At 40.1% G+C, this 15,534-nt stretch overlaps 1 protein-coding gene across 2 annotated transcripts in view; it reads right to left on the bottom strand.

Moving 5' to 3' along the window:
- The window catches only part of USP6NL (USP6 N-terminal like), a 160,707-nt gene that overhangs the window by 71,887 nt on the left and 73,286 nt on the right, over positions 1 to 15,534 (bottom strand). For both annotated transcript variants that reach the window (XM_077758522.1, XM_077758523.1), the window contains exons 2-3: positions 7,113 to 7,180; positions 5,085 to 5,167 (exon numbers count right to left, since the gene is read on the bottom strand). In XM_077758522.1, coding sequence (XP_077614648.1) covers positions 5,085 to 5,167; positions 7,113 to 7,180 — 151 coding nt within the window. The remainder of the gene's footprint in view (positions 1 to 5,084; positions 5,168 to 7,112; positions 7,181 to 15,534) is intronic.

The following is a 15,534-nucleotide window of genomic DNA, read 5'->3' as shown; positions in this document are numbered from 1 at the left end:
TTATTTATTGATTTTGTATCCTGCAGTTTTACTGAATTCACTTATCAGTTTTAACAATTGTTTGGTAAAGTCTCAGGTTTTCTATATTTAAGATCACATCACCTGTAAATAGAGATAGCTTTACTTCTTCTGTTCCATTTTGGATGCCTTTTATTTCTCTTTCTTGCCTAACTGTTCTGGCTAGAACTTCTAGTACTATGTGAATGAAAGTGGCAAAAGTGGGCATCTCTGTCTTGTTTCTGATCTGGCAGGAAAAGCCTCAGCTTTTTATACCAGCAGGTATAATGTTGGCTGTGGGTCTGTCATATATGTGACTTTATGATGAGGTCCATTCCCTCCATACCTGCTGAATGTTGAATTGTAAAAACATTCTTGAATTGTGAAAACAGTCTTGAAACTCCTCAGATAGAGGAAAGAGAAAGAATGTGGTCAAGTTTTCCTATATGGATTTCCCTGCATTACTACTCCATACCTAAAAATTTTATATGAAATCTGCTGTGTGTACAGCACTGATCTCCACAGAACTGTCCCTCCTCAAATCTCTGTGATGGCATGCAGTAATTCTCACAGCCTTTCAAGAACAAAGCAGGGAGGAGCTTGCTGCCTTACCAAAAGTGACACACAATGTCTAGAATACAGATGTAAGTCACTGCACCGGCCTCTGGCACAGTGGCTGACAGGAGGGCACTAAATGTATGAAAAAAGGGGGACCCCATGCTGCATGCATATATGCATCGTCACCTGGCACCTAAATATTCATCAAGTATAAGAAAGGAAAGACCAAAATCTGGATGAACGCAGGGTACTCCTTTGGGTCAGCGAACTACAGCCCCATGGATCAAATGTGGCCCTCTGCCGGCTTTTGTAAATAAAGGTTCAATGGAACAATGCCACGCTCATTCATGTACTGTCTGTGATTGTTTTCATACTACAACAGTAAAGTCGAATAGTTAGGACAAAGATCATGTGGCCAAAAATATTTACTATCAGGCTCTTCATATAAAATGTATGCCTACCCCTACTTTAAAAAACAAAGGTTTGGGGACGCCTGGGTGGCTCAGTCAGTTGAGCGTCTGACTCTTGATATTAGCTCAGGTCATGGGATGGAGCCTGCGTCAGGCTGGGTGCGGAGGGTGGAGCCTACTTGGGATTCTCTCTCTCCCTTTCTATCTTCCCCTCCCCTCCTTGCCTGTGCTCTCTCTCCCTCTCCCTCAAAGTAAACAAACTTGAAAGCAAAACAAAGGAATGAGGTACATTGAAGTTGCCAAAAGAAACCACCAAGCTGACAGCAAGAAGCTATGCCTCATAGAAATGCAGTAAGTGAAAACAACACAGTCATCTCTGGAAAGAGAGGGGACTTAACTGCATCTGTTTTCATCTGTTTTAAACTTGAAAGAATTATTAACAAGAGTATATGTGACTGTAATTTTTTAAAACCTCAGGTGGCATATTTCTGTGAGACAAACTTTCACTTGGAAACATAAAGCCTGTTAAAATCAGTAAGTTGAATATATTGACTAAATTTTGTTTTGTAGTAAATTTTGTCTAAATTTAGATCTACTCTAATCAAAAGGATCAGGCGGGTAGAAAAGTTCTCAAGCTCTTGTCATCAAAACAGATGCCCTTTAAAAACAAAAACACCTTTATTTTGGTTTCCAAATATTTATGTAGTCATAGTAAACTACAGACAATCCGGTAAACTTTAAAAATATACACAGTTTGAGGGGCGACTAGGTGACTCAGTCAGTTAAGCCTCCGACTTCGGCTCAGGTCATGATCTCACGGTTTGTGGGTTCGAGCCCCGCGTCGGGCTCTGTGCTGACAGCTCAGAGCCTGGAGCCTGCTTCAGATTCAGTGTCTCCCTCTCTCTCTGACCCTCCCCTGCTCATGCTGTCTCTCTCTCTCTCTCTCTCTCTCTCTCTCAGAAATAAATAAAACATTAAAATTTTTTTTAAAAAATATAGTTTGATTAGTTGAAAATCTAATGCTTGACATTAATTTTATCTTTATTTCTGATACAATTTCCTTCTATTAATAACTTATGACCTATAAGCTCTATCGTTACCCAAATTCCAAGCATTCTTCACTGAATGGACTAGCAGTGACTATTTTTGATACAAATGTTGAAAGTTCTCTAACTCTTTACTAAGCCTGACTTCCCCACACTCCGGATGTCACCCTGTCATGAGCACTCAGGCCGGGGATAACCCCCCACCTCTGAAAACTGAACAAAGGCTTTGCTGTTGCAGCATCGAGCCAGGCTGGTTTGGCAACAGTTTTTATATTTATTGTGAAATCTGTTATAAAACCAAGTCAGTCCTATACTGTATTTGTGAATACTGTTGCCTTCTGCACATATCATAACAAGTAATTTCAGTCACTAAACTGTAATTAGATATGAAGTCAGCAGCCTTCAAAGAAGATTACAAAGTGACTTCTGGCCATTGTATGGTATTGACACTGACACTTAAAACCCAATTTCACTGTAGAACCAATCAAAAATTGCAAAGAACTAAAACAGCAGAAAGAAATACTCTTTGATCAAGGTGTGACAGAACGCAGTGTCTAAACGCCTAGGCCAAGAGACTTCATTCAATGGTGCAAAAAGCTTCAGGCTACAGTGATAAGCAATGAAAACCACCAGCAGCAACCTCTAGAGAAAGCGTCATACTTAAATTAGGCACTGTAACAAACGATCTATGACTTTGGTGAAATTTAATGAAGCTTAACACTACACTAAAGTCCATTTCTATGCTTCATCATTTTCATTTGCGCTGGATGCTCCAAAACTGCATCATAGCATAAATTAAGAAGTGGGTGTGATCGTATGGGAACCAGTCGGCTTCATTTTCAAAGGAGTGGTGAGCTCAGCCATCTGACTACACCTTCACACAGGTGATCACTTTCAATGGTGTCCTCCTTAGCCCCTCTTTTTCCCCTTTCAATTTTCTTTCCCGGCATTTCAAGACACTTCTGTGTTTCTCTTACTGAAAACGCAGGAGGTTAGTAAGAAGCGGTAGAGACACAGAAGTCCAGGGCGCGGGCCCTGTGAGGCTACATGTCTCAGCGGACACCTATTGTCAACACAAGGTGGGCCAGCTGGCTGACTTCTTCCTGCTTCAGTTTCATCTAAAAAAAAGATAAAAAGAGTGCCTATCCCAAGGAGTTTTGGGGAGGAATGAAAGAGTTATCCATGTAAAGGGCTTAGAATAGTGCCTGGCAAACAGTAAGTGCTTAAGGAACACTGGCTAATGTTATTAAGATAAATTATTGATTGACTAAATATGTTGTTTCAAGCAATGTGAAAAGAGATTTTAAGTAATTACTAGATCCTTTTGGAATGCACAGTTTTATCATATGTGGTCTGTATTATATTAGACCATTTTATGATACAAACATCTCTTAAAGTGGTTCACTCTCAATATACAATCACTTGAGGAGGTCAAAATCAGCTGAGTTACACTGCACCTTCTGAATCAAAATCTGGATCAAAATCTGAATCAAAATCTAAATCAAAAACAGAGCCCAGAAATTTATTTATTTTTAATTTCCAGCTGATTCTAATGTGCAGGCAATTTGGGGACCTACTCATCCTGACAGGGCTAAATGTTCAAATTATCCTTTAAAACTTCATTCACCTACCTCAGATCTGCACACTAACCCACACAAACATGCAATCATTTCCTGCCACATTTGTGGCTAAGTTTGATTTATTTAAAAAAATAGTGGAAGTGGGGGTTTAATTTAAGAACAGTATTTCATCATAGTTAAAACAGTGCTCTGTTGGTCTGTTGAAGTTCAAAGTCTTCTAATTATAACTACTCAGGAGAACACTCTGGTTATGCTAATGCCATTAGGTATAATAATAACACCTTATATTTGTCCACATCTTTATATAGTATTCTATCATTTCATTTCTTTTTTATTTTTTTTAATGTTTGTTTATTTCTGAGACAGAGAGAGACAGAGCACGAGCAGGGGAGGGGCAGAGAGAGAGAAAGGCAGACACAGAATCCAAAGCAGGCTCTGAGCTGTCAGCACAGAGCCTGACATGAGGCTCAAACCCACCAACCTGAGTACACTAGGTACGTAGGGCAGCTACTGATTCTGCTTTACAGATGAGGCACCAAAGTGTTATCTGAGACCAGCAAAGCCACAAGAAAGGGCACATTCTCCGACTCCCAGACTGTTCTGTTAGTTTGTTTGCTTGTTCCACCCAAAGGAAAACATGATACAAAAACTACTTTGTAAATGCAAGAAAACTCAACAGAAGGAGAAAACAAAGTGTGAGTGCTACAGGTCGCTGCTATGAACTATTGAGAGATTACATTTTTCCCTTCAAAACGTAATCATGTATCATAAAATTTAAAACCCTGGCTTCTTCCTATTTATAATAAATAGAGTGGAAAAAAAATAACTGAACGAGAAATTAATCACAAGACTGGATGGAACCAAACAAATGGTGGAGATGAAGAGAAGTCTCCCTCAACAATGCCAGACCAGACCAGGCAGGTTCTCCTCATTAGCAAGATGCTTCCAGGAGTCAAAACCTCTTCAGCCCCTTGACTTTATAGTAGTCTAGACCTCCCTCAACTCTTTATATAACGTACTCAGGATAAATGGAATTAATTTTGAGAAGCAATAACACGAGACATTTATAACTATAGGAAAGATCAACAGCATTTCTTTTCATTGCTCATATTTAGGCTGCATAACACTAAAGTTCTAATTGCTAATTATTTTTAAAATGCATTTACATAAAATGAAATGTTTTACAATTATTCTGGAAATACAAAGTGTTATTCATTTCCATTTAATTCTGCTAAATTATTAATACAACTCATTTATTGCGCTTTATGTTCCTACTAAAATACAACAAGTATTAAAAATTGTATTCTTAACTATAGTTCAATTTTAATCACAGAGGTTAAAAATGCCAGGAATTTAATAACAAAAAGCACATTGCAGGACCAGTCCTGGAATCTTCTTCATAGCAGTGCTATTAAAAATAAAGACAACCAATATAATAGGTCACCACAGAAACACTGTAATAAAAAAGTTAACTTTCAATCGATACAACTTACTGTAAAAAGCCAAATCTGTCCGTGACTTTGTAAACAAGGTAATCAGCATCCTCCCAAGGTTCAATCTCTGCACCTTCTCGTCCCTGTAATAGGGGACAAAGAAGGGTATTATGGGAACTTATAAAACTGAATAATTACTCAGAAGAAAAAGGCCACAAGAGTTATTTTTTATGAATTAATAGTAAGAGCTAGAAATGAGGCATTATCAACCTAAATTAACTGTAGAAAACACACTACTTCTGGCAATACAGTCACTGCGTCCTAGGTACAGGCTTCCAAAGTCCTGCAGGTCAGCAACAGCTGACACCCGCCTAAGCCCTGACATCAGACTTGGGGTCCTGTGAGAAGCCAGCTGGGGAAGAGGGAGCAACAAAGGGTAAGAAAGCCACTCAGGAAGGAGCTGCCACACTTTAATGTTTCTGAATAAAGCTGTCTTAGAAAAAAACTCTTTTCTGCCTTCTTAAGCTCTCCACCTTGTCTCTCTACTTCTGTACTTCACAGCTCCATCAGCCTGGACGGCATGCTTGCCAAGGCCAAAAACGATCTTCCATTGTCCAGTCCAGTGGACACTGCTCGGTGTCGCTCACTCAACCTCCATGACACTGGCCTCTCTGGGTTCTCCTCATACCACCCAACTCTTCTTTTGATGGGTCTTCATGGGTCCCTCTGTGCCCAGAGCTCTGCCCTCAGCCCACTGCTCTTCTCGCTGTCTCTCTGAGGCTGTGAACTACCGATGATTAGCAGGAGCCCCAAACATCTATACCAACCCTCACATTTCAGACTCAACACCCAACTGTCTTGGGGATCCCTCCATCTGCATGTATTTTATCAATGACGGCACAATGGCCAGCCCAGTCACTAAGTGTTAACTGCGGGGGAGAAAATGCATGCAAGCGTGAATGAGTGACAGTTCCACTGATTTTAAGTTAGTTAAGCAGTTAAATAAATTAATTAGGTTTTTCATAGATTCCACTAAAACCCATTCACAATAGTGGGAATTTATGTCTGATGTTCCAAACAACCAATTTAAAGACGAACTCTGAGCACACCGCCTGTATGCCTCCCTGGGGGCAGGGCACAATCCAGATGGCTTTCTATAATTTCACGTGCCTGGTATTCTCACAAATAATCAAAAGTAACAGATATGAAAGTACATGCAAGTGGCACAAATATAAAACATGACATTTATAAATCACTGCCTACAACCCATTACAGACCTCAAGAGGTAAAGTAATAATGAGGAGACACATAAACTGTCAACAACTGTGATTTTTGAAGGCATCAAAAACCAGATTTCATAACTAACATAGAGATAAAATGCTAATGGAGATTATATATAATGCATAAGTTCAAATTTTCAAATCCATGTTAAAATTTTAATAGCATATATAAATTATAAATAAAATGGATATTTAATTTTATATACTAACATATTCAAATATTTATTGAATACCTAGCAGGAGTCAGAAACTGTTCCAGATATTTAGAATACAAGAGAAAGTCAAACAAAAGATATTCTTACCCTCAGTTTACATTCTAGGAGTGAGAGCAGACAAAAAACAAAAGAAGTATAATATAAAGAATGCTAAGGTGAGTGCTGTGGTGAAAGAGAAAGAAGAGAACAGGAATCCAGAGAGCTTGGGGGTGGGGGGTGCTATTAAACAATGTGGTCAGAGAAGATCTCACTAAGAAGGTAACATCTGAGTAAAAATCTGAAAAAGGTGAGGCAAACTGCATGAGACTATCCAGTATACAATATTCTAGGCAGAAAAAAACCAGGCAGTGCAAAGGCCCAGAGGCAGCAGCAAGCCCGGTGTGTTGCAAGAACACAACAGACCAGGGTGGCTGGAGCAGAAGGAAAAAGAAAAAATATGGAAATGAAGTCAGAGAAAAAAGATGACTTACTTCAAAGGTCACATGAAGTAAATACACTGCTTCTGTAATTTAAGCTTTCCAAAAACCAAATCCATTTCTATTTATATGTTTATTCTAATAAAACTGACTCGAAGAGTAAATCTGAATACTTACTCTGTCATATTTAGCAACTATTTCAGCTCGCTCCTGGGCAAGTTTGAGGGCTACATCCTGGTCTGAGTCTGTGGAGAGATCAAATTTAGATGAACCATCATTTAAAAAAAACATAAAAAACTAAGATAAAACAAAAATTAAATGATAAACCAATATTGCCTGAAAGGACAAACTAGCAAAATAAAATAAACATAAAAGGCTGAGTTAATTATCTATAACTACAACTTTGAAAGATCAACACATCTACCATTTCAATAGTATATATGATATTCAAAAGAAAGCAAATTTGTTAACATAGCATTAACTTAGAGGAGATGATAAATCTTATCACTTAAGAACCAATTTTGGATCTAATTTCAGAGGAACAAGTGTTAAAGTAGAAACAAATCAAAAGCTCGGAGTTTTCAGATGAAACCCATCTGGGTGTATGATGAGAAGAACAGTCAAGAAGGCTTTTACAAATGGAGGTAATCTGTCCACAAAATAAACCAGTGTAAGATATACTTCAGGAGTTAGAAAAATTTTTTCTCCCACATGATGAAACTAATCACTCCTTCATTTGGCCCCTGAGGCCTCATCAAATGCCCCAATTACTATGCTAATCACCAATTTTATCACATACATCCCTTTCTTTCTTACCACCACCAGGTATCTCTGAAAAACACAAATCTGACAAGAGGGGTAGAGATCATAACATGAAATAGTATGCATATGATGACACATCCCAAGCACCATAAAGAAAAACAAAAGACCAGTGACAGACTGTATCAAAGGCACCTCTTATCAAGAAGAAAAAGACCAGCATTCCACTGGAAATGTGGGCAATGGCCATAAGCATGAAAGTCACGAGAGTAACAACAGCAGCCACACCCGTATCTGTGCTCTCTCTAACCCCCTGGCAGATAGTAAGATAGCGCCCGGTAGAGATACTGTGAAGGGTTCTTTACATGCCTTACCACGTGTATGTCTCACAATGACACCCTACCACAGGTATCGCATGAGTTCTATCACACAGATGCAAAAACAAGGCCTAGAGATATTAGCCAACTTGTCTAAGGTCACAAAACTAGTAAAGAGCAAAACTGGGACTCAAGTCTGGACAGTCTTAGACTCCATAGCCCGTAATTTTAAGGATTATTTTATAAAAATGACTACTAAAGACACAGGAAAGATAAAAAAAAAAAACAATACAGACACAAGAAAGGACTTCCAGTGAAAGATGACAGAACACACACTTTCATATCCATTCCTCTGGAAAGGTACTCAAATGACTATACAGGGATTCTTTAAACCCCCTCCCTTCAAGGCCCAGCAAACGGTGCTCCTGAGAAGAGGGAAGTGGAGGCGGAGGGGATTAGGCCTGGAAAGCTGATGAAAGGAGTCAATTCCCTGAGACGGAAGGGATGTGCATGTGAACAGTGTGGGTCAGGTGTGGGGAAGAAGACCATGTTCGCCCTCCACAGCAGGAAACCACAGGCGCTGCCTGCGACTGCAGAAGCCGGAAGCGGCAATCTAGGCACGCTCTCTAGCTCTATGGGAGAACACTGAAAACCAAGCCGCCCAGGGAGAGGAAGGTGGTTACCTCTGTGGGGTGGGAGGAGGATGGAAGTCAGCTATTTTTCAAAATAAGTCGTACAGACTGCTGAATCTTTAAACCAAGTATAGTTCTGATAAAAATAAAATCTAAATTTAAAAGCCGAAGCAGGGGGGAAAAATAAACTTATTACAAACTAACGAAATACAAGTTTTAAAATATCTTTGTACTTATCTCAGACTGACTAAAAAATGCACTGATGTTACTCAATGTTGACAAGAGTGTGGGGAAATCTGCAGCAGCTTACTCTGGGGGAGACTTATCTTTCTGGAAAGCAATTTGATATGTCCCCAGAATCTTAAAAACAGGAGTGTCCTTTACCTAACAATTCCACCTCTGGGGGTTTAGGCCAATGAGATCATCAGTATAATAGTAAAAATTGGAATAATGGTAAATTGTCAATTTTTAAGTTTATTTGGGAAAAAATTGTTTATGTCACTGCTTTTCTCAGACTGCCAACATACTCTCCTTTGGGGCAAATGTGAATAAATAATAGAACGGTTCAATAAAATAACGAAAATGCAGACTAGATCTTCACAGGGAACTAATGCAGTCAGAAGTCAGGGATATCAACTCAGTTATATATTCATTACCCTGGTCTAGACTTAGGACTTCTTTCAATTCCTTTTCCCTCTTCGGTTGCCCAGCTTTACAACATTACACTCACATTTCTACAAAAGGGTAGGGAAAGCAAATTAAGGAAATTAAACTCAAACTAGGAAAGCTGACTACTAACTAAACTCCACTTCCATTATCAGAACAACTAAGCATGAGTATCTACGGCGATCAGGCCAGGCTCTCTCTGGATGTGTGCTATATATCAGACCTTCACTGCTGCTTCAGTTATGGGAGTCTCAACCCTATTTCCTGCTTAACAATGAAAGGCTTAAAAATATGAAGGCAAGAACTGAAAACAATACAGAGTTGAGAAGATGCAAAGTATCCCAAGAAAGCACCATTGTGGCGAACAGTAAAATATAAAGCTTTCCAGGGATCGTCTCCAGTCTAGAGGTTTCCAAAAAAGTAAAAATCTAACCATGTGATAGAGGTCATACTGAAACTGGATGAACTTGTATCCTAATTTCAGGAGAGAGAAATCATGCACTTTAACATGATTAGAGTAGTTGACTTGGCTCTCAATCAGATAAAGTAAGTTCTTAATCTTTCAATTCCTTTAGAACTGTCTTATCCTTGTATTTCCCTGTGGAGAGAAAATTTTGTAAAGCTGACAAATGTGTTCTAAAAAAAGCGTGAATTTAAAGTCATACTAATTTTATAAAATATAGCCAAACCTGCTTCCTAGAAGAGACTAAATGTAAATGCCAATTGTTCCCAACATGGAGTGCAAAGACATTACTTAATAATCCACACATCGAGGCAACCATCTTTAGAGCAAGTCATCTCCCTCTGCAGAATTCACTAAAGTTAAATTATGTATTATAGTGTCTGATCTATAGGTGAGAAGTTTATGAAGAATTGCATTACAATCCTCCCTTTGGTTTCATTCTGAAAGCTTATTTAGAAATTCCATTGCAAGAACAAAGAGTTTGCCCTAAAACGTTGAAGACAAAGGGTTATCAACAGCTGTCTTGTGTCTGTGTGCAAGTGTGCACAAAGTTCCAGACACCTATTAAACAGTGACAGTCGTGTTTCTCGGCACTTACATCACATGTCATTATTAAATTTAAAAAAATCTCTATTGCATTATTCAAGCCAAATGAAATCAAATTCTTTTTACTGACTTCACATCTAACGCAAGAATGTTTCAAAGTAAAAGAGGCATATTTTAAGTAATAAAACTCGAGAGCCATTGGACTAAATACTCAAGTATACAGGAAAACATATCTGGGCACAGATTTATGGAAGGTAAGGACAGCTAGCGCATCTTATGAAGCATTTCAAAATCTGACAACTATAACACTTCCAGAAGACTTCTAACTCCCTCTAAACACAAGAACTTTTAAGAATCAGGCATCCTCCTGAATGACATTTTTTTTAAAGTAAGTCCTGTAGCTTAGTATTACTCCATTAACCACACATTGTAATGAACAAGTCATTCTCACTTATTAAATTTCAAATTCGGTCCAATACAACAAAATTCACATTCTTCCTAGCGTACATTCTGACAGATGAACATTGTATACAAATCCCGTATTTCACTTTAAGAAGTACTTTACCATTTGTTAGACAGTTAGTCTGGCCTTGGGAATTAACGGCAGCTTCAGTCCTCATAGATTAAACTTATCTACTCCAAGAGTCCATTTTTATTTTATAGTTTGCAAGCACACCAGGCATGTTAGGTGGTGCCTCACACATTCTTGCAACAAACTGAAACAGAAAAGTGGAAGGCAGCTCTACTTTAAACTATTTGTGAAACAAGCACATGAAAGAAAACATTTCTAAGGGAGAAGAAAAGGCCTTTCTGTGGCGACACGGACTCCAGATATTCAAACAAAGATGATGTTTGTTGAGGGTAAAAACATGTCTTTCAGGCCAGATCCCAAGTATGAGCCGCAGCGGCCTACACCCGGCATTTCCATCTGACAACAAACAGGGGCTTGAGACAAGCCGCCTCAGAACACGCCTTCACCTCCTGCTGCAAAGTCAGCCACATGCGTACTACTTGTCATAAAATTTGTCATGAAGCAACAAAGAACATTTTTATTGAAAAAATTACACTAAAGCTAAGTGGGAATGTTCCCCTCAAATACATGTCATTTCTTAACATTATTTTCAGTGTGAAAACGTCAACCCCTCTTTCAGACGCTAAGTGAATACATGCTAAATCTTGGAAGGTTTTGGAAAGTTTTAACACACTGCACATATACAAGTGAAACAAATATTTGGGGAAACAACGTGTATAACTACTGTAGGACGGCTCTGTGAAATTTTCTCTTCTATTCTTATTCCTTCTTACTCCTCTTCAGGGACCTACAATCCGGAAACCACTTTGCAAATGTTAACAGTCATCTTGGAGGCTGCTTGTGGACGTTAATCACACTTAACCGGATACTTAACACATTAAGTTCAAGCCAGTTGTAGTATTTACTATAAGTGAAAGATCTCAGAAGCTTAGAGAGAGGGAAAAATTTCAAGTTCTATACCGAGGAATAAGAATCAGACTGGTGTCAAACTTCTTTTCAGCTAAAAGATAATGAAACTCTATTTCCAGAGTTCTAAGGAAAAAAAGGATCATGAACGTAGAATTCTATACCAAGCTCAACTGTCAATGAACCATAGAGAAAAACTAAAAACATTTTTTGCTATATCAGGTAATGCTAAAGTTCAAAAATGGCCCCCACCACCTAGAAGATGCCACATCCTCATCTCTGGAGCCTGTGAATGGACCTTATATGACAAAACGTATTTGCAGATGTAATAAGTTAGGATCTTGAAATGGGAGATTATCCTGGATCATGCAGATGGGCCCAATGGAATCATATAAGGCACCTTATAAAATTTTTTTAATGTTTATTTATTTTTGAGACAGACAGAGTGTGAGCATGGGAGGGACAAAAAGAGAGGGAGACACAGAATCAGAAGCAGGCTCCAGGCTCTGAGCTGTCAGCACAGAGGCCGACGTGGGGCTTGAACTCATGGACCGCAAGATCATGACCTGAACCGAAGTCGGATGCTTCATTGACTGAGCCACCCAGGCGCCCCAAAGGGAAACAAGAAAGTGTGACAATGGAAGGGGTTCGAATGCTGTGAGGAAGGAAGGGGTTGGCAGGCAAAGAACAAAGGTGGTCTCCAGAAGTCAGAACTGGCTAAGAAACAGCTCCAGAAGGCACCAGCTAAGCTGACATGTTGTCTATGGCCCAGTGAAACTAAGCTCAGACTCTGGTCTCCAGAAATGTCAAAGAATAAATCCATGCTGTTTTAAGCCACTAAGTTTGTGGTAATTTGTTAAAGCAGTGATAGCAAACCAATACATGATTCAAAGTTCACTGTCTGCCCAATGTTTCTTTTAAAAAGAATGTGAGAATACATTACAGAAAAACAAGACAACAACAATAAAAAGAATGACAAAGACTCTCTCCTTTTCCAGACTTCAGTCAGGCTCCTCCTACCCTCACCCTGTCTTCCGCCTGCCCAGCCAGAGCAAGAATCCTGCTAAGTCAGTTTAGCAGGAATGCCCCCACACCCTGATAGTCACCCTGGCGTGCCTTTATCCAGAATCCTGTTCAGTCGGTGTAGCAAGGACCACCCTCACCCCTGCCCCCGCTCCCCGCCACCTACCCAATCCTCTAGTCTGCCTGTTGGCTAGAAACCCCACTTGCCCTTACTGTGCTTGGAGTGGAACCTGATCTCTCTCCCCTACTGCCGACAGTTTTGACCCTAACTGCAATTGTCCTGAACAAAGTCTTTGCTGTTTTAACAAGTGCCAGAATAATTTTTTCTGTAACAGCATCGAAAAGAAGGCAGACACAGGATCCATGAGATCTCAGAAGGCTAAAATTAGACATGTCCAGATGCCAAGTGTGTAGCTGCCTCCAGAGAAGCCAGCCTACATCAGAACAGGGAACGCAAGGTGTCTTCAGGAAGACAGGAGAGATTATCAGGGATACAGTAAAAGCTTATATATAAAAAACTCCAAAAAGAGGGCGGGAGGACGGTTTGCAATCTCAGAACAAGCAAAGCAGAAAGTGATAAAGCCACAGTCAAACGTGAAGAAATATACAAAGGGCATCGGTATGCGTACGGCATATAGGAGAAATGGATTCACGTGATAGCGACACTTTGAACATTAGGATTACTGTCCTTCCTTCCTACATATCTCATAATATTTGAGACTTAGGTAAATGATACTGACATTATTTTGATTATATATTATTGGCTTTTAGTACTCATAATCAACTACAAACCCCCTTCCTAAAAGCAGCTACCCTTCCCTACAAAAAACATTCTCCGCACTGTGCAAGAATCTACACGTATGCATGCGCACACAGATTTCAATCTCCCTTTTCTAGTCAGAAACTAGAATCGTTCTATAAAGAATCCTACACCTCACTATTTCATTTAACAGTGCATCTGGGAGCTTGTGCATCTCAACATTTGTAGACCTACCTGGTGGTTACCAACAAAGGCTTAGCCACCGATTCCTGTAGGGAGGGAGTACGGGCTCCGAGCCCCCGTCTGTGGCATCCCCCAACCTCCATGGCGCTACTACTCCCGCTGCAGTGGCTAATCGCCCAGCTACAAAGTGCTGTCATGGAACAGAGAGTTCAGTCTGGCTCCAATACACCAATGGATCTACCTTAACCTTTTCAGTAGCTGAAAAGCATCCTACCTAATACGCTAATATAAATTTATTCAAGCAGTCCTCTCTAAGGAATGTGAACTAGGATAAAAATAAGAGTCAATTTTTAATGGGAGCTAAAGATAAAACATCATGAGGTACAGAGCTTACTAGGCAGCAGTGACCAAAGGCAACAGAGAAACAGGGGAAGCAGAAACTACCAGTGAACTGAGAAAAAGCAGCTGGTGCAAAGACGCAAACAGTACCTGACAGACAGAGACCAAAGCAAGTCACCATCGCAGAGACATTTCGGCCTAAAAAAAAAAGACAGAAGGGCCTCTCCCTGAAGCTGCTTCATGCTTCAGTTCCCGGTGGCTTTCACTTCCTGCTCAATACAAATAATGCTCTTTTTTCCCTCTTGAAATAATTTGAATAAGTTATTCTTGTCTATGATCAGAGTTCCTTCATTTCAACTCATCTTTAAACTAAGAGGCCCGGGTCCCAGTGGTGCGTAAGCAACGGTCTCAGCTACTTGTGACCACCTCCTTCGTGCACCAGGGACTAAGATATATCAAAAATAAGGGTGCTTTTAAAGGTAAAATCTTAATTCGGCACCACTGCTAAAAACTTCGGTATTTATTTTGTCAGGCTCTAGATTCAAGGCTGGAAGAAACGCTCAGAGGAGAAATAAGCAGAGTTAAAGCAGATCAACATTGAAACACAACTAAAAACCAGCAAATAAAATAAAGGGAGGTGCACCCATCACAAGCCGGCCCGAAGTGCCACTGACTTTAACTGGCTGCTCCATATGAGATGATGTTAAACGCAGGCCCCTATGAGGTACATGTCCCCGGCCGCCTCCCCCGAGCAGCCCCCATAAAGCTGACTGTGAAAGAGCATGGGGCAGCCAGGCCAAACGCACCACCTGGTGGTCCTGGGAGAAGACTAACGCAGGGTCTCTTCTCTTCCCTCCACAGGGAGGTCATCTATCACCCAGTATTCCCTCGCGTCCCAGCCCCGTCCTATTTCCCCCTCTCGTAACTCACTCAATTCCATGTTAAACATGTCCTCAAAAACTGCACAACCCCAACACCTACTTATCTCCTTCTTCCTGCCCCCACTAGAGGAATCATCTTAGAAAAGTCATTGGGCTCCTTCTCTTTCCCATGTTCACTAGGAAAACTATGATAAATAATCGTGATTAAGGAAGAGACAGCCAGAGACTAAAAGCGAGCTACATGAAAGAACCCAAAGTCCTCAGAAACGCCCAGATTTCCTCTCAAAACAGCCACACAAGTATCCACATAGTAGCTTCATATTTCTCTGGCTTAATCTGCATTGTCTGGTTCCATAAAAACATTCAAAATAAATAAGTTCAAATTTAATTTATTTTTATTATTTTTTTAAAGTTTTATTTATTTCTGAGAGAGAGAGAGAGAGAGAGAGAGAGAGAGAGAGAGAGAGAGACTAAGTGTGAGTGGGGGAGGGGCAGAGAGAGAGGGAGACACAGAATTGGAAGCAGGCTCCAGGCTCTGTGCTGTCAGCAGACAGCCTGATGTAGGGCTCGAACTCATGAACCATGAGATCAT

The sequence above is a fragment of the Crocuta crocuta genome, unplaced genomic scaffold (assembly GCF_008692635.1).
Source record: "Crocuta crocuta isolate KB4526 unplaced genomic scaffold, BGI_CrCroc_1.0 scaffold32, whole genome shotgun sequence".
Taxonomy (NCBI): domain Eukaryota; kingdom Metazoa; phylum Chordata; class Mammalia; order Carnivora; family Hyaenidae; genus Crocuta; species Crocuta crocuta.
The sequence above is the reverse complement of the archived record's forward strand: the minus strand, read 5'-3'. Positions and strand labels throughout refer to the sequence as shown.